Source organism: Ambystoma mexicanum, chromosome 11 (assembly GCF_040938575.1).
Source record: "Ambystoma mexicanum isolate Mex_15411 chromosome 11, UKY_AmexF1_1, whole genome shotgun sequence".
Taxonomy (NCBI): Eukaryota; Metazoa; Chordata; class Amphibia; order Caudata; family Ambystomatidae; genus Ambystoma; species Ambystoma mexicanum.
Window position 1 is genome coordinate 388041652 of NC_090934.1, and position 27863 is coordinate 388069514.

The 27863-nt window shown below is 51.6% G+C and overlaps 1 protein-coding gene across 6 annotated transcripts in view; it reads left to right on the forward strand.

Annotated features, from left to right (window-relative positions):
* Positions 1–27863, forward strand: part of CELF1 (CUGBP Elav-like family member 1) — a 1228135-nt gene that overhangs the window by 607508 nt on the left and 592764 nt on the right. For 3 of the 6 annotated variants that reach the window (XM_069623101.1, XM_069623100.1, XM_069623104.1), the window contains exon 9: positions 26281–26356. In XM_069623101.1, coding sequence (XP_069479202.1) covers positions 26281–26356 — 76 coding nt within the window. The remainder of the gene's footprint in view (positions 1–26280; positions 26357–27863) is intronic. The other 3 variants (XM_069623103.1, XM_069623105.1, XM_069623102.1) reach the window with 1 other exon arrangement.

Consider the following 27863-nt stretch of genomic DNA (forward strand, 5'->3'; position numbering starts at 1 on the left):
GCCGGCTGACGAAGTTCATCAGCGCGTGGGAGTCCATCTTCACCGACCGTTGGGTGCTGGACACTCTGACCCGCACACTCGCTGGAATTTCAAAAGAAGTGTCCTCGCATTCCTCTCATGGCCAGGAAGGAGAATCACGTCCTTCAACTGCTGTTGGAGGTAAGGGCGATGCTCAAGAAGGGTGCCATCAAGCTCGTCCCCAAGAGGCTCCGGAGTATACTCAAGATACTTCCTCGTCAGAAAGAAGACAGGCGGTTGGCGCTCCATCCTGGACCTGCGTCGGTTGAACAAGTACATCAAGGCACAGAAATTCAGGATGGTCACCCTCCAGCACGTGCTGGGACAGCTGGAGGAGGGCAACTTCCTATCGTCACTGGACCTGGAGGATGCTTACTTCCCCATTCTAAAAGGAGACAAAGTTCCTCAGATTTGTAGTCCAGGGGCGTCACTACCAATTCAGAGCCCTGCCGTTCGTATTAAAGTCGGCACCCAGGGTGTTCACCAAGTGCCTCGCACCTGTGGCGGCACGGCTGCGCCTGCAAGGGATCCATGTCTACCCTTACCTGGATGACTGGCTAATCTGTGCAAGGTCAAGAGAACTCACCGTCGAACACACAGCGAGGACCGTCCGCCTGCTCACAGAGCTGGGATTCGCCATCAACTACCCCAAATCCCATCTGGTCCCATCGCAGGTGGCACTGTTTCTGGGAGCGAAGCTCGATGCAGTGAAGTGATTGTCATCTCAGTCGGAAGAAAGGACGAAGGCCATTTTGGGCAAGGTGCAGCGCCTGTTAGCCACGGATGTGGCCAGAGTGAGGTCCATCAAGTCCCTCCTCGGGATGATGTCCTCGTGCATCTACCTCGTGCCCCTTTGCAGACTTCGGATGCGTCCGCTACAAGAGTTCCTCGACGCCAGCTGGATTCAAGAGGCGGCAGCTTCAAAGACAGGATCCCGCTCAACGAGGAGTTCCGTCGGCGATTCTATGGTGGGGTGCCCGTGCACACCTCCTCGGCAGGCATGGACTTTCAGGCCCCAGCGTATCAGAAGACGGACGCCTCCCTGGAGGGATGGGGGGGGCCCACACCGGAGATCTCCATGCAAGAGGCCTCTGGCTCCCGGAAGAGAGCTCTCTTCACATCAACATCCTGGAGCTACGAGCCGTGTTCTGGGCGCTCAAATCGTTCCTTCCGTCCCTCAAGGACAAAGTGGTGAAGATCTTCACCGACAACACCATCACAATGTTCTACATCCGGAAGCAGAGAGGCACCAGATCCCCAGCCCTATCCAAGGAGACCCAGGATCTGTGGCACTGGGCCGTCGCCCAGGGGATGTTTCTGGTTCCTTTCCACCTGGCAGGAATAAAAAACACCATCGCCGACTCACTCAGCAGGGAGCTGCGCTCGTGCCACGAGTGGGAACTATGCCAGGACCAGGTGGATCGGCTTTCAACGGTGGGGCAAACCCCAGATCGACCTGTTCACGGCAACGAACTCAAAGTGCCAGAGGTTTGCCAGCAGGTTTGCCCAGCCGAGGAGCATGGGCAATGCTTTCTCATTCCCTTGGGACGGCCTGCTCCTGTACGCGTTCCCTCCGTTGCCGTTGCTGCCCCGTCTCATCAACCAGCTCAAGAGGTCGAGGTGCAGGATGATCCTCGTCGCACCGGCGTGGCCGAGACAGACCTGGTTCCCGGACTTTCTGGACGGACGCGGATCTTCTCTCCATAGAAGGAGGCGCCATTCTCCATCATGACCCGGAGTCGCTGAACTTGCAGGCTTGGCTCCTGCAGCACTAGAGTTTGGAGGATACGATATCCCGGCTGACTGCAGAGAGGTACTTGCAAAAGCCAGGGCGTCCTCAACTCTCAAATGCTATCGACATAAGTGGAAGAGGTGCTCTGTCTGGTGCCGTGCACAGAAGATTAACCCTCTGCGGATTACGGCCCCTCAAGTATTGCCGTACCTACTGTCGCTGGCCAAAGCTGGACTGGCTTACGCCTCCATCAAGATACATCTGGCTGCCATTTCCCAATACACCAGAACTACAGGACAGGCGTCCTTGTGGTCTCATCGCCTGGTGAAGGAATTTATGAAGGGACTATTCCGATTGTTCCCGCCGGTGAAGGCCCCTGTCCTGGCGTGAAAGCTCAACGTGGTGCTGACTAGGCTCATGGGGGGCCCCCCTTCGAGTCTATGCATTTGGCGCCGTTGAAGTTCCTGTCGTGGAAGACAGCATTTCTTGTTTCCATCACCTCCGCACGACGAGTGGGAGAGATCCAGGCCCTATCTTGCAAGGCTCCATACGACGTTTCACGACACAAGGGTGGTGCTGCGGACGCACCCTTCCTTTATGCCCACGGTGTCGTCTGACTTCCACCTCAACGAGCCCTTGGTGTTGCCAGTTTTCTTCCCGTCCCCTTCGTCTCCGGCCGAGAGGACTTTCACTCGCTGGATGTGGCTAGAGCGCTGAAGTTCTACGTGGACCGCACGAAGAGTTTTCGGAAGACATCCCAGCTGTTTGTGAACTTTGGACCTGTGAATCAAGGGAAGGCTCTCTCGAAGACTTCCATTTACAGATGGCTCTACGGCTGCATCATGCACTGTCACCGGTTGGCAAACCGACCGCTGCCCGGCCGTCCGAGAGCCCATTCGACCAGAGCGATCGCTGCTACCACGGCGTTCCTGTCTGGTGTGCCCCTGCTGGACATCTGCAGGGCTGCTATGTGGAGGTCGACGCACACTTTCACGAGATTCTACTGCGTCGGTCGGCCAAGCAGTGCTGCGCAACCTGTTCGCTTAAGGTGAGCCTGGTGAGGAGGTAAGAGATGCTTAATGTTGAGTTGTTGTATTGCTTAATGTTGAGCCTGTTGCCACCTCCCGTGGTTGTGCATGTGTATACTGCTATGTATTCTTATATTCATGAGCATGTGAATCCATGCCAGACCCCATGCTGGAGAAGGAACAAGTTACTTACCTGTAACTGTTGTTCTCCAGCATGGGTCTGGCATGGATTCACATGCGAACCCTCCCTCCTTCCCCTCTGCGGCTCTTCACTTGGTCATACTGCCACTTTACGTGCTACCAAATCTTAGGATGGCTGCCAGAGGAGGGGCTTAGGTAGAGGGCAGTCATTGGCTGGGGGCAGTATGATCCAGAATCAGTGATTGGTTACTACTAAGAATGTCAGATCCGAAACGAAACTGATACTGATTTTTTTTCTCTACCGAAGATTCCCAGCCTGACGGGGAATATTCATGAGCATGTGAATCCATGCCAGACCCATGCTGGAGAACAACAGTTACAGGTAAGTAAATTGTTCCTTCTGAACATCCTTCCCCTAAGAGATCTCGTGGAGAACCTATTTTTAAATCGGCTTCACCTATCCAAGAAAATCTGGACTCTCAGCCCTCGGTACCTGTCCATCATGAAGACGTCATCCAGATGGACACTTATCAGGATATCTACAGCAAAGAAGACAACCCTTCCTGCAGGACTACAGCGAGGACCAGGCGGATGCCATGGACAACTCGGAGGAAACCCAGCAAGTGGAAACAGAGCCATGGACGCTCCCCATGCAAGACCCGGATGCTGATGTTCTATGCCTGGATTCTCCTCCATCCACCCCGGCTTCCCAGGCCTCGTCTGTAGATGACCAAATGGCCTTCAATGCCATCTTAAGGAAGGCAGCAGATCACTACTCAAGAGGCGGTACCCGAGCAAGACTTTGTGGAGGACATTCTCAAGGAGAAACGCCCACAAGCCAAGCCATTCACCTCCTAAATTCTGTTAAAAGAATTTTGGCCTCCTCCCTGGTGTCGCTAGCTCAAACCAGGGCAGTGATCCCAAGAGTGGAAAAGCTATTTCGGCCAGCCCCTTGCTACGGGGGAGGCACCTCCGGATAAGGAATCCAAGAGGTTGTACGCCCTAGGTAAGCGTGTTACCTCGGCAGCTGCATACACCACATGAAAAGCGAATAACCCCACACTAATAGCAAGTTATGCAGACGCTCAATGAAACCTGGTACAGGAAGGTCTCCTGGAGGTTCATGAACCCGTCAGGACCAGGCTTCTCACCATTGTGGCCGAAGGTAGGCAGGTAAACCAGAATATCAAGAACACTGACAGCAGGCAGGTCTCTGGTCCAGGGCACTTTACTCAAGCGGCACGCTTGGCTTCATAACTCTGGTTTCAAACCTGAAACACAGGCCACGCTTAAACCCATCGAAGAGACCAATCTCTTCGGGAAAGCGGTTGATGATGCCCTGGAGACGGCCAAGAAAGAGCATGAGACTCATTGCAACAGAACTCTAAAACCTTCCCCCAAAACAATGGTTCTCGTTGGTCCTTTCGAGGGCAGTGTCATGCTAGTCAGAACTACAGTACGGGAAACGTTAATGCTGGACAAACATCAGGAAGCCCTGCCTACTACCCACAAGGGGTCAGCGATGAGGTAGAGGCCCCAACCCCAGAGGAGCTGCAGTGTCTGCTCAGAAATGACCATCAGATCCAGGTCCCCTTCCATGTCTCCCCGGTCGTGGGGGTGGGGGGCGTTTAACATCTTTCCTCACGGCATGGGAATGGTTAACTTCAGACCAGTGGGTCATAAAGACTTTCGCCCACGGGTACTGCGTGAAATTCGTCCCGACCACCACGCTCACAGCGCCCACCGGCCCATCTGCAGATCCTGAATCAAGAGGTGGAAGCCCTGCTGGGAAAGGACGCCATAGAAGCTGTCCCTATTCTTCAGGTAAACAAGGGTATTTATTCAGTGTACTTCCTTGTATCCAAAAAGGACCCCACCATGCTCCCTGTTCTAGACCTGTGCCCAGCGATCACATTTATAAAACTTAGTTTTGTATGGTAACGCTACAGGAGGTGATCCCACTGTTGAAACAGGGGGACCACATGGCAACATTGGACATGAAAGATGCATACTTTCATATTTCATTGTTGCCAGCACACAGGAAATATCAAAGTTGCATGATAGAGGACAGGCATTACCAATTCAAAGTGCTCCCCTTCGGCATTGCCTCAGCGCCAAGGGTGTTTACAAAAATCCTGGCAGTAGCGGCAGCACACCTGCGCAGACTCTCCGTCCCGGTTTACCCTTACCTTGACGAGTGGCTCATAACGGCGGACTCTTACGACGCATGCTTTTTGAATACCCAGAAGACCGTAGAGCTTCTGTTAAGTCTGGGATTCTCCATCAATGCAATAAAAATAGTCTAGTTCCCAGTCAAGTAAAACCATTTCTGGGGGCTCTAATCCGGACGAATGAGAGGGTTCAGAACATGCTTTTTCAGATCCCTCTATGTAGCCAGTTGGGAGGTGACGGTATGCAAGGCCATGCGGCTGCTGGGTATGATGGCGTCATGCATATACTTGGTTCCCCACGCATGGCTGCGCATGCGTCACATGCAAGAGTGGCGCAACAGCCAGTGGTGTCAGGCCAGCGGACAATAGGAAAATGTGGTAGTTGGTTTTACGCCCCTGCCACTCTAAATGTGTATCGCTAGGTTTTACTAACCTTGAACTGCATCCTGCTATTCTAAACAATTTGTATAGGTTTGCCTACTATAAGTATTGTGTGTTAGGGAGATTTATCATTTTTATGCTTCATCCCCTCTGCTAGTGAGACGCCCAGCACTTTCTGCTGGACTTCTGGAACTTTTTCTTTAATCCTGAATGAGTTTTGCCTTTTTCCACTCATTCATTCTTAACGGCCCTGTCTTTTGGAACTCTTATTTGTATTTTACCTACACTATGGAGTCTATTATCCTGCATCACTCTTAAAGCCCTATGTATTGAACTATTGCAGCACACAGCTACTTATATGCAGTGTTGTTGGGGAACCTTAAGGTCCTCCTTTGAGATTCTTTTCTTTATTGTAGTTTCTCTCCACAAACTGTATCGTCAGAGATTGGCACACACCACCTTAGGTGGAGTGCCAAAAGGATACCTAGTGACCCCTTCTCTCTGCTTCTGTGACTTTATAGTCACATACACAATCTCCTAGTTCAGGCTGGTGGCAGTGGACGTGTTCTACCAACTATTGTGTAATTTTGGTACCTCAGGCAATATGTCCATAGCCCTGGTAGTGCACAGTAGGGGCACCCAACTACCGACTTGTGGCCTTCCTTCCTCATTCTTACGTCCCGTCCCCTTTTCTCCATACTGTATGTGCGTCCCTTCCAAGGGACGGGAGACGGAATCTTCTTACCCAGAAAAAAACCTTCTTCCCCTTTTTAAATTTAGAGGCGTGTGGGGGCGCGGCCCAGGGAGCATGTGCTGCCCTGACTCTGCCCTCCGGCGCCACACCTTAGTCCCCTTTTCCATGTCGACCGGAACGGGCCGAATTCACCAGCGCTCCTGGGTTTGGCTTCGGCCATGTAATTCCACGCACGGATACTTCTTTGTCTTTTTTGTCTTTTCTATCATTTAGGTACTCTGTCTTCAGGCGTCATGCTCCTCCCCGGTGCATGTCGACTTCTACAGGGTTCAGCAGGTGTTCATCCTACAGCGGGCTCTTCCCAACTTCAGACCCCTACGCCCTCTGCCTATGTTGCCTTGACCCGGACCACGGTTGGAAATCATGTTCGGCGTGTGACTCGCTGTCCTCGAAGGCGCTGAAGAACAGACTAGCCAGGTGGAGGGAGCTCTTCCAGAGGTCGCTTCCAGAGGATCTCAAGAACTTTGTGAAGCATCGACCCAGGCCCAAGCTAGGGCCGATATTTTCCAGCGCACCCCGCAAGGGAGACTCCTTTCCAGGGACTCTCCCGGGCGGGAGGGACTGGTCAGGTCCTGCTACTGGCACATGCACCGAGGCTGCTACAGCTACCAGCCTTCGGGTCGAGGCGGTCCTCTCCTCCCAGGCGCAGTGTGGAGGGACCGGAAGGTATCTGGTCTACACCTGAGGGGCTACACCCTTTTACTGGCACAATGGCCGAGGGGCTATGCCCCAACACCGGCAATATGTCAGAGGTGGTGCCGAAATGCAGCTCTACTGACCCCCGGGTCGAGGGTGTCACACCTACCGGGCCGAGACTCGAGGAGCAGGGTAGGCTTCGTGATCCACACACAAGAGTCTTGGAGGAGGCCGGACCCAGCGGGCTGGGTAACACGTCGCAGGCACATTGCAGGCAGCGTGACAAAATGGCTGCCGTGGCAGACGGGGGCACCCGTCCAACGCCATTCCACGAATTCGGCGAAGAACGCGTGTCAAGGAGGGACTGGTCACAACCAGGTACGTGGCCCACAGTCTACCCTTCATTTGCGCAGGGCAACTTCCCTGTGCGTTCATATGGACAAGGGTTTGCAGCGGCTCCAGCAGAACCCTGCTATCCTGTCTGTACCCCCTGCCACCTTTTGGGCCAGCGGGGTGCTCTTCGAGAAGTTTCTCAGGCTCATGAGGTCTTCTCAGATGGGGGTTATCATCAAGGACTCAAGTCAGGGAAGTCCTCCCCGCCATGCTAGAGGCACCACAGACTCCTTCATCGGGCCCCCTGGCCCCGGTGCAGCCGCCGCCTCAGCCGCTGGCAGCGGTCCCTGTACCCAGCCTCTGGCGCCATCTACCCCTCCTCCACAAGTTCCTCCAGACCCGCAGGATACGGATGCGGAGAAGGATCTAGACACGCCATCCTCAGCCAGGGCCTTCCATGAACGTCTTTCTGGCCTGGCGGAGTACCTGGGCCTCCCTCAGTCGAACATCCCGCAGAGGGGGTTCTGGGTGACATCCCTCTCCCAACACAGGGATTCCACTGCAAACCGATGTAGTTTCCCTGGCCAAGAAGGGTTGGCTCAAGCCTCACTCAGTACAGCCAGTCAATGGACACCTGGACGCCAACAGGCAGATGGAGAGGGACACTCTTGCTCTTGACCCATCCTCATCCACACTCCTCGGTGAACTCTGCAGCATCACTTTACTCCAAGCTTCAGTCGTCCTCAGCCGCCTCTGCAGCGCTGCTAGGCAAGGAGAAGATCTTGGAGGCTTACGGCAAGATCTACTTAAACGCCTCCTTGCGCCTGCATCAGGCCAAAGCAAATGCCATGCTGGCTGCCGCCAAGCATCGGTTGTGACAGGAAATTGCAGACTTCCTCCCCGAACTCCCCATCCAATGCCAATCGTGCTTTAAGGCGGGGCTAGCAGAGGCCAAGTTTGTGGCACATGACCTGATGGAATCCACAGTGGCACATATTGATACCTCAGGCCATTCCATCTGCATTGCCACCGACATGAGGCGAACAGCCTGGCTCCGGGCAACAAAATTCAACCCGGATGTCCAGGAGCGCATTCTAGATCTACCGTTTGAGGGGGGAGGGGCGCCTACCTCTTCCACTACTCTACGGACGGAGAGCTGGACAAAAAGAACCGCTCACAAACGGCAAAGTCTGAATCCATTCTTACAAAGACCATGCCCAAATAATACACCCAATCTCAGCAGCGCTCGGAGAAGGGTTGTACATATGGAGGGTTCCACGGCTTCCAGGAACGCAGATCCAGGTAGCCGGACCGCTCGCGGTCTCAGAACCGGCGCAAACACAAAGGGTTGGGGGGGAGTGAGTAAGGGCTTTTTTGAGTGCGCTTCCGAGGGAAAGAAGGCATGACACGCCCCTTCAGGTCCACGTGTCTCTGGTTGGGGCAGGCTTGCTCTCCATGCACAATTCTGGCGCCAGAACTTCTCGGACCCCTGGATCCTCTCAGTAGTATTCACGGGGTACCTCCTTCCCATCCCAGCCTCTCCTCCCTCCTCGTAGAGGGCCAGGCAGTGGAGGAAGTTCAAGGCTTTGGCTTCTACTCCAGGATTTTCGCCATGCAGAAGAACCAAGGGGGGGGGGGGGTCTGAGAGTTGTGCTGGACCTTTCCACCTTCATCCTCTCCTTACCCCTGCAAGAATTCAAGATGGTTACGCCAGCTTTTATAGCGGAGACATTGGACAAGGGAGACTAGATGTGCTCCCTGGACCTGAAGGACGTGTACCTACACGTCCTGATTTGGCAGCCCCATCGTTCTTCCCTACCGTTCAGGATCATAGGCTACCATTTCCAATACAAGGTCCTCCCATTTGTCCTCAACTGGGCCCCCAGGATCTTTACCAGACTCATGAACGCTGTAGTGGCCCTCCTCAGAGCGCAGGGCCTCCACATCTATCATATCTCAACAACTGGCTCATCAGGGCTACATATCCGGAAGCAGTTCACCACTCCTCCCACGCCCTTATGAAAACACTGCACGACCTGGGCTTCTCGCACAACCTCAAGAAGTCACAGCTGCTCCCTACGCAGACTGACATTCCTGGGTCTCATTTGGGACACATGCTCCGAGAGGGTTTTACCATCGGAAGACAAGATCTCAGCCATTATGAGGGCCACTGTCCTCTTCCTCGGCAGAGAGCTAAACTCGGCTTGGTGGTATCAACATCTCCTAGGTCTACTAGCGGCGATTCCGTTAGCCGTCCCGCACACGAGACTAAGGATGAGAAGGATTCAGCTTTACTTCGCAGCCTCATTGAGTCAGGAGCGGGGCTCTCAATCCGAAATGATCTACGTTCCTCCATCTCTCCAACAAGACCTAACTTGGTGGTCCAGGGACTGCAACCTATGGGCGGGCAAGCCCTTCTGCCCTCCTTCTCCGCAAGCCACCATCCCCAAACACTCCTCGCTCGAGGGCTGGGGAGCCACCCTGGACGATCTCTCGGTCCACGGCACCGGGACTCGACACGAGCAGGAATACCACATCAATTAGTTGGAGCTGAACGCCATCTGGCTAGCGCTCAGAGCATTCCTACCACTTCTCAAGGGCAAGGTTGTCCTCTTCCAGACAGACAACTCGACCAGCATGTACTACGTCAGCCAGCAGGGAGGCACCAGATCCCCCTCTGTGCAAACTGGCGATCAGCATGTGGGAATGGGCCTTGGAAAATGAAATTTTCCTTTCAGCAGTCCACCTCACGGGGTAATCCAACCTGGAGGCTGACAGGCTCAGCAGGCTTGGAGTAGACAATTACAAGTGGCAGCTAAACCTCGTTATTTAGGCGATCAACAGGTTGGGTCACCCCCAAGTGGATCTTTGTCACCTGGCACAACAAGAAATGCCCCAGTTCGCATCCTGGCAGGGCCAGGGCCCTGGCTCTCTGGGCGGCGAATTTCACCTCCAGTGGACCAGCATGTGGGCCTACGCCTTTCCGCCCACTCCCCTGAGCCATAGGGTAATTGGCAAGATCAAGGAGTCGCACCGACCTCTCACCCTTCTGATTGATCCATGGTGGCCAGCCAGACTATGGTTTTCTGAGCTCTTCAGCTTCTCAGAGGTGCCCCCGATACCCCTCCCGATGGGCCCAGCACATCTTCTGGCACAGCAGGGGGGCAGGATCATCCACCCCGCGCTAGGGAAACCAGCTTTCACAGCGTGGTACCTGAGCAGGTAACGCTTTGGCACCTTAGCATCTCACAGGCCAATTTGGAGATCATATGGGGCACCAGGAGCAAAGCCACCAGGGCCCAGTACAAGAGCAAATGGGCCACTGGGCAGACTCCAAGGGGGTTGACCCTTTGGCCTGCAATCTGGACTACGTGCTCTCCTTTTCGGCGCACCTCTCTCATTTGGGCGTACAGGTCGACACCTGCTGTACATGCCTTGCAGGCATTGGGGCTTTTTTTCCTCCTCAAACACCTGACTGGTCTCACAAGGCTCTATCCACCTGTCAAGAGACTGCACCTAGTGTGGGACCTGAATATAGTCTTGGGTGCCCTGGTACACGAACCATTCGAGCCAATGGCGTCTGTGGACATTAGGCTGGTCACCATCAAGACGGCCTTGCTAATCGGTCTTACCTCGGGTCGCAGAGTCAGCGAGATTCAGGTGCTGGTTGCCTCTGAACCATATACCACCTTTCACAGGGACAAGGTAGTCATGCGGACGCACCCGGCATTTCTGCCCAGGGTTCCATCTGCATTTCACTTGAACAAGGAAATCGTCCTTCCGACGTTCTTTCCTGATCCCAAGGACGAAGCACGGAGTGCTGCACTGCCTGGATGTCAGGCGTGCCCTGAAATTCTACTTAGACAGGACCAAGGGTTTCTGCAAGTCGGATGCCCTGTTTGTCACTTTCGGCGGCTCGAGGCCAGGCTATCAGGCCTTGAAGGCTTCCATCATATCCTGCTGGATCTTCTCTGCCATCAAAGAAGTGTACGAGGGTCAGCACAAGCCTCTCCCGGTCGACATGCATGCCCAGGGAGTCAGGGCCAAGGCAACTTGGCAAGTCATAAGCAGGGCGGCCACTTGGGCCTCTCCCTCGGCTTTTTGCAAGCATTACTGTTTGGATGCCGGCTCTAGATTTGATGTGGCTTTCGGACAGGTGGTTCTCGGGAACCTATTTGCTTAAGGTCTCCTCTCCACCCTGGGGCTACAATCAGTTGCAATCGCCCATACAGTAAGGAGGAAAGGGGATGGGATGTAAGAGTAATTAGAAGTTACTCATCCTCGTGACTAACGTACTCTTAGTCCATAGTCCCCTTTCCTCCATACGTCACACCAACCTCCCACCTAATAATACTGGTGTCATTAGGCAATGTTAAATCTATTGTCGATGCGTCAATGATGACTGAGGTGTGGCGCCAGAGTCAGGGCAGCACATGCTCCCTGTGCGGCGCCCCTGTGCTCCTCTAAATTTAAAGGGGAAAAGGGTTTTTTCTGGTGAAAAACGTTCCGTCTCCCGTCCCTCTTAAGGGACGCCCATACAGTATGGAGGAAAGGGGACTATGGATTAAGAGTACATTAGTCACTACGGTGAGTAACTTATAATTTTTTCACCATTACTGGTGTGGTTGTTCTTTGCTAGCTTTTCTACCATTCTGAGAGGGGGAGGCTGGTGTGTTTTTTGCCTTTGGCGGGAACCCTTCGGTGTCTCTGACTATGCTCCAGAGTTTCTGGGCAGGCAAGAAGTGGGGGAGGAGTTTTCCACCCCCCCTGTCCTTTGTCTGCCAGAGTGCCTGAATAGAACCAGCTTCCACTTGGTGACTGGCTGTCCTGATTGGACATCCAGACACCCCTTTCTGTAAATTGCCGACAGATTGCAGAGGAGTTTGTGCTGTATAAAAGGTGAGCCTCCTGGAGTGAAAGCAAGTCAACCACTGGAAGCTGAAGTAACAGAAAAATCCGACGACCATAGACGCCTGTAGACCGTTTGCGACACCGCGAAGCAACCACTGCTTTCCTGACAGTTTTCTGTGCAACAGAAGAGCTTTGAAGAGGACAACTCCTTCCCTTTGGCTGGAACAACCAGTCCCAAGACAAACTTTGATTTGAGCCATCTCCTGAGGTCCTGTGAGTTTCCAGAACTGTGCAACCCCAATACCAGTAGACCTGTTGCACATTTCAAGTGCATCGTCGTGGAATGGCTGAATCGGTCCAAATCTTTTCTGGACCCTCAAGGACATTCAGAGATCCGTTCCAACTCGCCCAGACCACCTTATTAGAGTGCGCGACTGCAGGAATATAAGATTGACCGGGCAAATAGTGTCCTTTGTTGGTGCTGCAGAAAAGGCATGGTAACTGCAGAGTGACCAGAGAAGTGCGTTTAGAGCTGCAACATTGCAGAGCATCCACCACAAACATGTTCTTGAAACCTAAGGTACTGTGGAGGTGGGGGGGAGATATTGCTTACCTGAGTCCAGAAAGTCGCTTCAGAGCATTGGGGTGCACATTGAGGTGTCCAGGGAAACCCCCTCTTAGCTGACTCAAGCCACTGCTTTTGTCCCCTTTGAGTCGTTTAACAAGGGTCTCCAATGTTGGCTAAGCCTTTTGTATCTTCCTTCCGAAGACTTTGCCGCTACAAACTGCCTTTTAGCTAGTTTTGCGTTTTTGACTTTGGAAGACTTGCTGTTTCGCGAAACTGCCTCTAGATCCTGAAGTTCTGCAAGGATAACGCTAACCAATTGTACTCTTACGTCCCGTCCCCTTTCCTCCATACTGTATGGATGTCCCTCGCGAGGGGAGATGGAACCTTTTTCACCAGAAAAATCTTCTTCCCCTTTAAATTTATAGGCCCCGGGCGCCCTTTTTCTATGTCAACTGGAATGGACCGAATTCACCAGCACTCCTGGGTTTGGCGTCGGCCATGTAATACCAAACGCTCTTCCCCGGATATTCTATCTTTGTCTTTTTCTTTTCAATAAGTACTTGGTCCTCCGATGCCACGCTACTCCCCGGCGCATGTCGACTTCAGCGGGCTTCAGCAGGTGTCAAGCCTGCGAGGGGCTCTTCCCTACATCCGACCCCCATTCCTTCTGCTTCCGCCCTGCCCATGGCTGGGAAGGTTGATCCGCGTGCGGCGCACCGACTCCAAGTGCACTGAACGGGTCAGCTAGGTGGAGGGAGCTCTTCCAGAGCCTCCGGAGGACCGGAAGGACTTCGTTGAACATCACTCAAGGCTGAAGGGAAGTCCTCATCGCACCCTATAAAGGTGACTTTTTCCCAAAGAGGCGCCCGACCGTGAGGAACGTTTCGGTTCTAGCACCAGCACACATAGCGAGGCTAGTCCAGCCACCGGGCTCACGGCTGATGGAGCCTCTGGATCTTTCCGGTGTCAGTGCTGAGGGACCGCACTGTTCTTTTTCCTGGATTATTCCAGAGGGCCAACGCCCTAGTACCGGCATCATGGCGAAGGGGGCGCCTTCACGCATCACTACGGGCAGCTCTGCTGAGGACAATACGCCTTCCAGGTGACGGCCTGAGGTGCAGGTATAGGCCTTATGTTCCAACACCAAGCGTCTTGGACGAGGCTGGTTCCAGCGAGCCAAGTACCACGACTGCAGAACGTGGCACGCAGTTTGACAAAATGGCAGCCGCACCCGACAACATGGCAGTGTCCGATACCCTGTCTGGCAGAGCGGGTGGAGGAACGAGTCACAAGGTGGGACTGGTGTCAACCAGGTGCATGACCTACAGTTTATCCATCAGCGGCACAGGGCAGGTGTCTCCTTCACCCCAGGTAGTGTGCCCCGGCCCCAGCAGCTGTTAGCCACTCTGTCAATATCACCTGCCACCTCTACAGCTTCCGAAGACGGGTACAAATCTTTGGGAGGTTCCTAGGGCTGATGCGAACTTCCCAGATGGGGGCCATCCTCCGGGATACCATCGGGGACCTGTTTCCCCAGGTCACCCAACCGGCACCCATAGTCATTCTTCCTACGGCTCCAGTGCCACAGGCCCTAGCGCAATCACTGCTGCACCAGTCGATTCCCTGCCTCCCACAGTACAGGCAGTTCCACACCAGCCTCCGGCTCCGGTTTCCACACACCAACCACGGCGCCCAGCACTCCTCCACCAGTTCCTGACCCTCCGAGCACTCTGGTGGACATTGACGAGGTGGAGGACCCCGACACGCCATCTTCAGCTAGGGCCTTCCATGAACGCCTTTCAGGTTTGGCAGAATATTGGGGCCTTCCCTAGCCCGAGGTAGAGCAGCCCGTGGAGGGGATCTTGGCAAAAGTCCTCACCTTAAGAGCCCCCTACCAAAACGGGGATCCCGATGCAGAAAGACATAGTTGCCCTGGCCAAGAAGGGGTGGCTCAAGCCACACTTTGCCCAACCTGTCAGTTGGCGCCTAGATGCCAAGTATAGGCAGATGGAGGGGTATACTTGTGCTTTCAGCGCTTCCTCAACTGCTCTTCCGTGATCACTGCAGCGTCACTCTATTCTAAGCATCAGTCATCCTTGGCTACCTTGTCCTTGACGCTGCTAGGCAAGGAGGAGATGATCTTGGAGGCGTATGGGAAAATAGCTGTACGCCAACGCCTCGTTGCACCTGCGTCAGGCCAACGTGGATGTCATACTGGCAGCCGTTAACCTAGGGCTCTGGCTGGAAATTGCGACCTTCCTGCCACAACTTCTTTCACATAGCCAAGTGCGCTTCAAGGCTGGCCTAGGAGAAGACGAGCTGGTAGTGCAGGACATCATGGAGTCCACCGTGGCCCACATAGATACCGCTGGCCGGGCCATCGGCATGGCCACAGACAGGACAGCTTGACTGCAGGCTACCAAGTTAATCCAGATGTCAGGAACGCATATTGGACCTTCTATACGAGGGTAGTGACCACTTCCACTCAACCACGGATGAGAAATTAGATAAAAAGAAAAGCTTGCAAACCACGAGGTCTTGATCTATTCTTGCGAAGGCCACACCCAAGGCCTACACCAGTCGCAACAACGCTCGGACAATCCCCCCTCTTATGCAACAGCCTGTGGGGGGCAGGGGGCAGGCTTGCCTTTCATGTGCAATTTTGGGACCAGAATTTTTCGGATCCCTGGATCATCTCTGTAGTCTCCACAGGGTACCGCCTACCGATACTTTCCTCTCCTCCCTACTATCCTCCTCTCCCACAGATTGGGACAACTATGCTGGGTGAGATCTGGTCGCTCGTCGAAAGCCAGGCAGTGGAAGAAGTCCCAGCCAGGATTGGGCTTCTATTCCAGGATTTTCGCCATAGAGAACAACCAGGCTGGCTTGAGAGTTGTGTTGGACCTTTCCACCCTCAATCTCTCCCTCTGCAAAAATTCATCATGGTTAAGCCAGCTCTTATTGTGTAAACAGTGGACAGGGGAGACTGGAGGTGTTCCCTGGATCTGAAGGACGCTTATCTACATGTCCCGATTTGACAGCTGCATTGTTCATTACTGCGCTTCAGGATCATGGGCTGCCATTTCCAATACAAGGGGCTGCCCATTTGCCTTAACTCAGCGCCCAGGGTATTTAATGAATGCAGTTGCAGCCCTCCTCAGGGCCCAGTGCCACCATGTCTACCCATACTTGGACGACTGGCTTGTTTGGGCACCTCTCCGGAAGCGGTTCACCATACCACCTCCGCACTGATGAACACCATGGGCTGGGGTTCACTATCAATCTCAAGAAGTCTCAGCTGCAGCCCACGTAGAGCCTGACCTCCTTGGGCCTCATCTGGGACACAAGCTTTGTGAGTCTTTCCCTTGGAGGACAGGATTGGGGCCATCAAGAGAGCCCCAGCTCACTTACTCTCCAGGCCAGTGACCTTGGCCTGGGGGTACCAACAGCTATTGGGTCTTATGGCAGCGATCCTGTTGGTCCAATCCCACCCGAGGCTCAGGATGAGGAAATTACAGCTGCACTTCGCAGCCTCATGGGATCAGAAGGGCTTCCAAGCAGAACCAGTCAACATTCCTCCCTTCTGCACTCAGACCTCCAGCAGTGGTCTGCGGACTGCAACCTGCTGCAGCGCAAGCACTTCTGACAACCGGCCCCTTGGATACAGTCACTACACACTCTTCCCTAGAGGGCTGGGGAGCCCCCTGGACAACCACAGCTTCCATGGAGTCTTGTCTCGGCAGGAGTCCCACATCAATTGGCTAGAAATTGAAGGCCATATGACTGGCTTTCAAGGATTTTCTCCCTCTTATCGAGGGCAAGACCTTTCTTAACCAGAAAGACAACCCCACCTGGCAACCTAGCAGTCGGCATGTGAGAATGAGGTCTGTACCACCTCCTGGGGGAAAATCCAGCCTGGAAGCAGACAGACTCTGCAGACTGGGGGCGGACAATTAGCTCCTGGACCAGCAGGGGGGCAGGGTACTCCACCCTGCTCCTCACAAACTAGCCCTTGCAGCATGGTTCCTGAGCAGGTGACTCTGAAACACTTGAGCCTATCTCAGGCTAACCTAGAGGTCATTCAGGGCGCTAGAAGCAAGGCTACTAGGTGCCAATATAAAAGTAAATGGTCTAGATTCTGTCATTGGGCCGACTCTAGGTAGATCGACCCTCTTAAGTGAACCTTGGACGGCGTGCTCCCCTTTTCGGCACACCCCATCCACCCCGGTGTACAGGTGGTTACATGCTGCACCTATCTGGCAGCCATAGGAGCTTATAGGAATTCGGAGGAGGGCCTCTTCTCCTCCAACCCAGGGGTCAAGCAACATCCACGGGCCTCCACAGGCTTCTCCCACCTATAAAGAAACCACACCCTGTGTGGTACCTCAATGTTGTGTTGGGCGCCTTGGCGCACAAACCTTTTAAGCCAATGGTGTCCGCAGACATCAGGCTGGCCACCGTAAAGCCAGCCCTGCTCGTGGGCCTCACATCAGCTAGCAGAGTCAGCGAGATCCAGGCTCTGGTGGCTTCAGAGGCCTACACTACCTTTCACAAGGACAAAGCCGTCAAACGCGTGCTGAAATACTGCCTGGACAAGACCAAGGCCATCTGCAAATTGGGTGCCTTGTTTGTCACTCTTGGTGGGTCAAGGCCCGGTAGCCAGACCTCCAAGGCCTCCATAGCAAGGTGGATGGTCGTGCCCATCAAGGTTGCCTATGAGGGGCAACACAAACCTGTGCCAACTAACTTACAGGCCCATGCGGCCAGAGCCAAGGCCACGGCCATCTCGTTCCAACAGTATGTGCCGTGGTAGGTCATAAGCAGGGCGGTTACCTTGGCCACCCTTTCGGCTTACTGTAAGCACTACTGTTTGGATGCTGCCTCTAGGTCAGATGTGGCGTTTGGACAGGCGGTTCTACGACACCTGTTTTCTTAAGGAGGGTCTCCTCTCCACCCTGGGGCTACATTCAGTTGTAGTCGCCCATACAGAATGGAGGAAAGGGGCAGCATGTGAGAGTAATTAATAGTTACCGTAGTGACAAACGTACCCTTGGTAAATGGTCCTTTCTGTCACACGTCTCACCATCCCCCCAATAATACTGTTGTCATTAGGCAATGCTGAATATTGTCAATGCGTCTATGGGGACTGAGGAGTGGCGCTGGTGGGCGGAGTCAGGCGAGCACATGCTCCCAGGGCTAAGCCCTGCGTGCCTCTACATTTAAAGGGGAAGAAGATTTTTATGGTGAAAAGGGTTTCGTCTCCCGTCCCTCGCTAGGGATGCCCATACAGTATGGAGGAAAGGGGACTATGGACTAAGAGTACGGTAGTCACTATGGTGAGTAACTAGTGATTTTTCCTTCCCAAAAATCACAATCTTGTATGTGTATGCAGGCTAAATACAATTACTGGATTATTTTGTGGGTGATCGGTATTATCGATGGAACTGTCAAACTCCTGTAACAATTGTATGCATTCAGCTACTATGAAGTGACCCTTTGAAAGTATTGAAAAATATACCTATATGTGTTTGTTCATCGTTTTAAGTATTTAACAGTGACTCTTGTGTTTATATAATTTATATTTTAATATGAATGTGTTTCTTTGTGCATTACTAACTGGGTTCAGTGTACTTACCTACAGCTCACATCTTCCTCTTAAGATAAGCCTGACTACTCTGCCATTCTACCATGTTTCTTGAGTAGGATAGACTGATGCTAAGAGTTGGAGGGGGGCTACTACAAACCACTGGGATGGCTTACTAAAGTCTTACCTCCAAACATTGTTAGTTTTTATAATTGTGCCTATGAATGATAATAGTACTTGCCTTTCTAAAGAATTCTTTGCCTATGTGTGTGTATATATATATATATATATATATATATATATATATGTGTGTGTGTGTGTGTGTGTATATATATTTCTGAGGCTTGTGGAATCTGCTTAGATCACAGGCTGTGCATAGGCCGACATCTAGTGGAAGCTGCGGAGTATTAGTTTGTTTTTCGAAACTCGAAAATGGGCGTCGACACAGGCGTGCCAGTAATACTATCCCTAGTGTGACGTCCACTGTACCCAAGATCCCTCACGCGTCTAGGATCCTCAGATTGTTTTTTTCCGCCATACTGGTCGGAAGCATCTTGCGGAGTCCCCTGGCCTTAGCCATACTTTTGCTAATTATTGCAATTAATATTATTTATTGACATCCTTCCCCACCCCAAACGTCGACCATCGACACTCGACGACGGCTGGAGAAGACATCGACCGTCGGCTGCTGCACGACGGATCTGGGCCTCGGAAGGCCGCTGGCCTCGGCCCGGGCCTAGTAGGCCGCTGGCCTCGGCCCTGCAAGTAGGGAGAGTGGGGGGTGGTACATACTCTTCACTCTTGGTATATAGGTACACCTTATATATTTCCTACACTTACCAGCCCGCTGCCTCAAGGTGCGTATGGAGGGTACCCCTTTCCAATTCTGCCCCAAGTGCAACCGCAAATACCCTTGGGTCGACGGGCACGCCACGTGCAATCTCTGCTTGCCGAGGGACCACCCCGAAGCGAACTGCAGAGCGTGTAGTAGGTTTAAACCTAAAACACTTAAGGACCGTTCGACAAAGCGTTGGGCCCACCACGCCAGGCAGGCAGCCATGGCAGCGGCGGGCGCCTTCAGCGATGGCAGCGACGCCGTACTTTCGGACAGCGAGGGCATTACGGCGTCAAAAGACTGCCGAGCGCAGGTCCCCGACCTCGGAAGGTTGTCCGGCAGGGCGGCTATGGGGAAGACCCCCGGCGACGCAAGCGCTACACACCCTACACACACTAAACACACTAAGTCCAACCGAACCTCGACGACGTCGACTTCTCGGAAAGAGGCACGGATAGAATGGTCCGACTCGGTGTCCTCTGGGCGCTCTCGATCGAGATCGCCTCATGACGCAAGGCAATCATCCACTCTTGCCAAGAGTGCCTCACTCCCTAGATTAACGGAAGTTCACTCGTCGGGAGACGAAGACGACTTCCACCCCCAGGCCGCGCTCCAAGAAACCGAGTGCGCAGTTAACACCAGCGAGGCCCCACGCTCGAAGCAAGATACCTCTCCCGACCCTCGGCGCCAGGCGTCGAAAGTCTCTGGGGCCTCCAAGGGGCAGGGAAAACATTTCTCCACGCACGGGGAGGGAGGGAAACAGCGGAAAGCTCAACCTTCCACTCCTGTAAGACCATCCTTCCACCCCAAGCAGACAGATAAACATAAATCTACTGGGACATCAACATCAAGCAAGGGTACCCTTGATAAGTCCTCTAAGTTGCCTACTAAAGTCATACCCTGTTCCAAAGAATGGTCCAGTGAGGACATAGACAGGGTCATGTCAAGGATGTCGTCCTTAGCTGATTTTTATGACAAAAACCCAGAACATTTCCTTTCGTATGACCCTCAAGGGGCCACACCCTCAGGCTCCTCTGATCCTATCCCCCTAAGTAAAAAGGCCCGGGTCGAAAGACCTGACCCCTTCGAGGTGCAGCCTTACTCTACTCCATACTCTACACCCCAGATACCAAGGAAAACCTTTCCCTGAAGGGGACCAGCAGTTTACAATTATGGAGGAACGAACCGGGTCTGAATACTATGCGGAGGAGGAGGACCTGGAGGAGGTAGAAGATGAGCAGGAAATTTACAGAGTAGATTCCCTGGTAGAGAGCGAAGCCCCAGTTACCGACTCGCCAGTTGATAACCAACCCCTCCTTAATGAAGTTCTTGCTCGCGCAGCAGAACATTTTCACATCGACACCCACGGTGTACAGGAGGAAAGGGACTTCGCAGAGGAGTTGGTGGGAGAAAGGAGGCCGGTCGCTCAGACCATCCCTATCCTTAAATCCATCCAACGTAGAATAGATCCATCCCTGGTGAATCCTAACCTCACCAGAGCCGTCAACCCCAGAGTCGAAAAACTCTTTCGGGCAGCCCAGTCTGACCCTCTTTATATAAGAGGTCATCTTAAACCAGACTCCCTAGTGGTTACCAACACTCGGAAGAGGGCTGGGACACCCTTATCGTCGTCAGAAGCTCCTCCCGACAAGGAGAGCAAAAGACTGTACGGGTTTGGCAGGAAGGTAGCCTCAACGTCCGCCTACCAAGCAAGGATTGCAAACTCCACCACCCTGTTGGCAAGTTACAACTGCCATCAATGGGAAGAGGTCGCGGCGCTCATAGCCTCTGCTCCTGAACCGTTAAAGGGCCAGTTGGCTCGGATCTCGGCAGAAGGGAGAGCCGTGTCTGGTTGCATCTTAAAAGCAACTTTCGACGCTGCAGACAACGCAGGAAGATTGATAGCAGAAGGTACTGTTATCAAGAGACATGCGTGGTTACGGCAGTCGGGGTTCAAAACAGAAACCCAGGCTTCATTAATAGACAAGCCGGTGGAACCCGATCTATTGTTTGGTAAAGCGGTCGAAGACGCACTTAAGAATGCCAAGGACGAGTACGAGACTCTCAAATCCCTGGGCCAGCTTACCAACAAACCCCCAAACCAGAGGGGGAACAGTAATTTTCGTCGCCCACGCGGCCAAAATTCACAAAGAGGCAACTATGCCCAAGGACAGGGTACACAATGGAACAACAACCAGCAGTTACCCAAAGTTACAGCAAGGGTAACAAGAGAGGTCGTGGAAGAGGCAGAGGCAGCCCCAACAAAGGAGGTGGCACGCCTCCGCCAAAGCAGTGACGCTCAGTTAAGGGTCCCTTCTCACGCAACCCCAGTAGGGGGACGCATTTCCAACTTCACCCAGGCTTGGGAAGGGATCACCTCAGACAGATGGGTGCTGTCAACAGTGTCCACAGGATATTGTATAGAATTACTGCAGCGTCCCCGGAACCACCCTCCACGACAAAGAATACACTCCTTAGAACATCAGAAGATCCTTCTCGAGGAGATCGCCATTCTGCTAGAAAAGGACGCGATAGAACTCGTCCCAGGACACCAGGTAAACAAGGGTATCTATTCAACTTACTTCCTTGTGCCAAAGAAAGATTTAACAATGCGCCCAGTATTGGACCTACGGCCTGCCAACAAGTATGTCAAGCCCCAAAAATTCCGTATGACCACGCTACAAGAGGTAATCCCCCTCCTAAAAAAGGGGGACTACATGGCAACCTTGGATATGAAAGATGCTTATTTTCATATTTCCATGCTCCCAGCGCACAAAAAATACTTGCGCTTCAAAGTGGACAGTCGCCACTACCAATTCAAGGTACTGCCCTTCGGGATAGCTTCAGCACCAAGGGTATTCACCAAGGTACTGGCGGTGGCAGCTGCACACCTACGCAGGGAGGCAATCCCAGTGTACCCTTATCTGGACGACTGGCTCATAACGGGAGAAACCCCAAGAATTTGCAGGTCAAACATTCAGAGGACTATCGACCTCCTCCACGAATTAGGCTTCTCTATCAACGAGAAGAAGTCAAGTCTGGTGCCAAGCACCTCAAAACAGTTCCTAAGAGCAATCCTAGATACTCAGAAAGGGTTGACCTTCCCCTCGGAAGAAGGAATTCGAAATATACTACTGCAAATTCCACATTATCAGTCAGGTCAACAAATAACGGTACGCAAAGCAATGCGGTTACTGGGCATGATGGCGTCATGCATTTACCTGGTCCCCCACGCGCGTTTGCGCATGCGTCCCATGCAGGAATGGTTGGCGAAACAGTGGTCTCAGGCAAGTGGTCAGTGGGACGATCTAGTGGTCGTTTCGCCAAAACTCGTACAAAGCTTACACTGGTGGACAAAAGAGAATCTTGCAAGGGGAAAACCCTTTTACGATCCCGAAGTACAAGCAGTGGTAACTACAGATGCTTGCCTGACTGGGTGGGGAGCTCACCATCTCCACCACACAGCTCAGGGTCTCTGGTCTCACTCAGTAGCCAAGAACCACATCAACCTGCTAGAGCTTCTGGCAGTATTCCGAGCGCTTCGGGCGTTCGAGCCCCATCTACTAAACTTGTCGGTGCAGATCCGGACGGACAGCATGACAGCCATGTTCTATCTAAACAAACAAGGAGGGACTCGTTCGCCAAATCTGTCCAAGCTTGCCCAGAAAATCTGGATATGGGCACTCAGACGGAACATCTTCCTATCAGCACAACATGTTCCAGGGGAGCTCAATTCCCTAGCGGATGCCCTAAGCAGAGACTCCCTCCCAGAAGAACACGAATGGGTTCTACACAGAAAGATCGTAGAAGATCTCTTCTCTCAGTGGGGTTTCCCCACTATAGACCTATTCGCCACAAGCGAAAACAAACAATGCCCAGGATTTGCATCCAGGTTCCCCCAGCCACACTCCCAAGGGAACGCCCTGTGGATGAACTGGTCAGGGATGTTTGCGTACGCTTTTCCACCAACTCCTCTCATCAGGAAGGTGGTGTACAAGATGAACAAGGAATCGATGACGCTCATCCTAGTTGCTCCCATGTGGGCGAGACAACCATGGTTTCCACACCTACGCAGGATGGCGCTGTGCGAGCCCATCAAACTCCCAGCCTGGTACAACCTACTGTCCCAGCAACAAGGTCAAACAGTGCACCAGGAACCCAACTCAATGAACCTGGCAGCATGGCTCCTGAGGTCATAGAGTTTGGCCATCTCAATTTACCACAAAGGTGTATGGACATCCTAAAAGAATCCAGGAAACCAAACACAAGGCACTGTTATTTTGACAAGTGGAAGAGATTCGTTATTTGGTGCCAGAATAAACAAATCAACCCAGTTGATTGCACTCCTTCCAACGTTGTGACATACATGCTCCACCTGCTGGATGCAGGATTGGTTTTTAACTCTCTGAAAGTACACCTGGCAGCCCTCTCGGCTTACACCACATCCCATAACAAGGTGTCGTGGTGGAAAGTACCAGTAGTTAATGCCTTCATGGAAGGAATAAAGAGACTTCACCCTCCTATTTCGAACCCACCGCCAGGATGGGACCTTAATGTGGTGCTAGCTAAGCTCATGGGCCCCCCTTTCGAACCCATGCATAAAAGTAGTCTCAAACACCTGACTTATAAAACGGCCTTCTTAGTAGCCATTACCTCTATAAGAAGGGTCAGTGAAATTCAGGCTCTGTCAGTGCAGGATCCTTTCTTTACTATCCACAAGGACAAACTGGTTTTACGCACACACCCTAGGTTCTCACCTAAATTTATATCAAAGTTCCATGTAAACCAGTCCATCGAGCTTCCGGCTTTCTTCCAGAACCCGCAAAGCTCGGCTGAGGTGAAACTACACACCCTAGATGTGCGTAGGGCAGTCCTCTACTATGTAAATAAAACCAGACCGCTAAGGAAAACAGATCAACTGTTTGTCTCCGTAGCTACAGGCAGAGAGGGAGATCGCGTCTCTAAAGGCGCTATCTCGAAGTGGATTATCAACTGTATACAGCTGTGTTACTCTCTTTCTGAAAAGACTCTGCCTTTTACGCCAAGGGCCCACTCTACTAGAGGCATTGGGGCCACTCTGGCTTTCATTGCAAATGTTCCCCTCGACACCATTTGCAAAGCAGCTACTTGGAGCTCTATTCACACTTTTACTCGGCATTACTGCATTGACACTCATTCCAAGACAGATACACAAGTGGGACAAGCGGTTCTAAGCCACCTGTTTGCTCATGACCCTTCTCACATCCCACCTCCTTCTTCTGGTACTGCTCGCTAATCTATGCACAGCATGTGATCTAAGCAGATTCCACAAGCCTCAGAAGGGATACATTACTCACCGTAATCGTATTTCTGATGCTTGTATCTGCTTAGATTCACATGCGACCCACCCTTCCTCCCCTCCGAGAGAAGGCGCATGATTGCTTGTAGTCTTACCTTTCTGTCTATCTGCTTGGATTATCTGTACTCACGCTACTCCTCATGCTTCCTCATGTCAGAAAAAATACAATCTGAGGATCCTAGACGCGTGAGGGATCTTGGGTACAGTGGACGTCACACTAGGGATAGTATTACTGGCACGCCTGTGTCGACGCCCATTTTCGAGTTTCGAAAAACAAACTGTAATACTCCGCAGCTTCCACTAGATGTCGGCCTATGCACAGCATGTGAATCTAAGCAGATACAAGCATCAGAAATACGATTACGGTGAGTAATGTATCCCATATATATAAAATAAAATGAAACCTTATTTTTACAGTAAGTCAGTGTATCAATGTTTCTTTGGACCATATGTATGCAACCATTTCATTTTACCCATCTACAGCCCTCTCTCCCTCCTAAAATGAGCCTGGCTGCTCTGTCATTGCTACCAACATCTCAGGTGGCACAGCCTTATACCGAGAGTTGTAGTTTCTGTATACCCACGGTATAGTTTTATAAGGCTCCTGGGTGGACTTTAGAAAGTGTCCTAACATTTACTTACTGCCCTTCTCCCTCCTAGATTAAACATGGCTGCTCAGCCATTGCTCTCCCACCTTTGGGTAGTTTCGGCGAAACCTAAGAATTCGAGCCCTTTACACCCAAGAGTGAGTCTTCTAAAGTCCTACCACAGGTTTGATAAGACTCCCTAACAATCCTCCCCAACGTTTAGGAGCTATGGCTCCTGTGGAAGATTCCCTGCTTAGTATAGATCTGCAATAAATGTCTACATGGGGAAGGACTGACTCTGAGCCTTAAAGAGCAGTTGTTTGTGACATGGGGAAGCTCGATGCATTTCAGTTATTGTATTAGTGAAATTGTAATATTGGGATGCGCTAGAATAGTAAAGTAGTTTACAGTTATGAATATGTCTAAGATTACCTCGTTTTTGAACCAGTATTATAAGGCATGTTTCTTGCCTGTCCTGAGGTGCTTTGCATTTGTACGTTAGGTCGCAGATGGTGCTGATTCACATTGGCTACTAGTTCCCTATAACTTTTTTTAAATGGTAAAACTCCTTTCAGCATCATGCTTATTCTGCTTTTTGTGTTTGTTGCATGAAGAGGAACCTTTAAAATTGTAGCTGCTTAGGTTGCATCTGAAAATGTTCACATGAGCTGGATTGTTGCAGACCTTTAATTATGGAACAGATGGAATTGTTAGTTGACTGTTTCTTCTGTCCTGTTACTGTCCCCTGGTTGTACCTTAGTCCCCGCTTCTTCTCCTACCTCTCCTTTCATTACCTCTTAAACCTTGCATGTACTCATTCTACTTGCTTTTTCAATATCTTTGTCCTTTCTTCTGCTCTTCTCAACTCCTTATTCTCCTCCCTCTTTTTCTCAACTCTATCTAATATCTTCTGCCCCAACCATCACTGCCTCCCCTACGTTGTCTTGCTTGGTTGCCATAGGTCCTGCCTCATGCCCACCCTCCTCCAACCCTTCTCCCTGCCTTCTTCACTACACTCTCCACCCGTCCTTCAAACTGAAACACCCACACCACCTCTGACCTGCTTTATTCACCCCACCACTTCCCCCTCTGATCTACCTCTCTATCGCTTCTAGCCTGCCTCACCTCCCCTTTCTTCTCTGGCATGTCTTGACCATCCGTTCTCTGGTCTCTACCTCCTTCTGCTGCCCACTTCGCTTGCATGTGATCTGTTGCTTCACTCAAGCGCTGCACCCTTTTTTTCTGGGTCAAGTGTGCTGCTCTTCCTCAGAAGCTGAGCCAGCCCTCACTTTGGTTCTTGTTTTGTTTTGGTGTAATGTCTAGCTTTATTTGCAGCTCCTTCAGCAGACTGCGTCCACTGGAAACCTCAACAACTTGAGTGGTCTACATCCGATGGGAGGTGAGTATAGCTGTTTTGCATGGTAGAGTACCACTCTACTTCAGCCCTTCTGTGCATGTTGCTTGCATTAAGGCCTTCTTGATCACTCTGTTTGATGGCTGTCATTAGCCACATTCTCTCATGTCATCCACAGAGCTGATATTCCTTGATCTGTCTCCTAAAAGTTCTTATCCTCTCATATTTTATGCCCTACGCATGCACTTTCTCCTTGGTTCCATGATCTTTGATGCAGTCTCTTTGTTTATGTACCTGTGGTCCCATATCATCTTAGCTTTCCTGAAACCTGTTACCATTCTCAATGTACCATTCATCATAGACAATTCCCATCCTCTGCTCCTTTTTCTCTCATTGAATCCTGTATTCGTCTGGGACATAATGCCTCTTGCTGTACCCACAAAGTCCCTTGTTAGGATGGATTGTCAGACTGCATCTTTGGGGTGGATTCTGAGAGCTCAACCTATTAGGGTGGATGGTAAAGAAACTGAGGGTTTATCCAAAGTCAAACAAGGTAGGGCAGCAGAAAGATGAGATTTGGACTCTGGCGTTAGTGGTCTGGTGCTAAATGATATGCACATGAAGCACACCAATAATTCCTGTTGGACAGAAGTATACAAATGTACAATTTGTTATTAGGCCTTTACAAATAAACACAATGGGTGAATATCCTCACACAAGTACAGCAAAGTCTTCTGGGCAATCTTAGAATTAGATCTCTATCCCTAGAGTTGCCAGTTCTACAAGATATACAGGTAGGTTTACTATTGGATTGTGCAAGGCCTGTGGTTGCGATTGTGTTCCAAACGTTGGGAAACGTTCAGGTATCTCTCCCTGTCCCACCACATTTGAGAATACCCAGGAGTGATCCTTGGCATGACCACCACCAACCTTAGTCAGGCAAGGGAAAGGGGGTGGGAATTAACACCCTATGGAGGAAACGGGTATGTTAACTCCTCCTCTTCATCACCTTTGGTTTTCCCAAAGACCACTTCAGAGGTTCAGGAATCAATTGGGACCACTTATATGCTTGGCCTGGTGTGGAGTGAGTCTGGGCTTGTGGATGCAGACGTCAATTTGGGATTTAATTTTGATTGTTTGTGCTATTTGTATCATGGTTCCAGAGACTAGACAACTGGTTACCATTGACTCAAATTTGTAAAGATGAATTTCTAAAATCAACCACAGGCGAGGATTTTGGGAAAGTACCCTATTATGGTAAACAGGGATACACTGAGACTTTATCCAAACCCAGTCAGGATAAGGTAGCAGAGCGGCAAGGCTTCATCTCAGGAGTGCTGTCAGTGGTCTAGGGCTACGAGTCCACGTAGAACACCAAGAATTTCAGTTACTCGTACGTTCAGAAACAGTTATTTATTAAGCCTTTAAAATAAACACTAAGCAAGTAAAAACATTTCAGATATTGTCACACCAACACTATAACACAAATATATATTAACCCTTAGTTATAAGAAAGCAGTTTGATTAAATGACTATTGCGACAGTGCTAAAT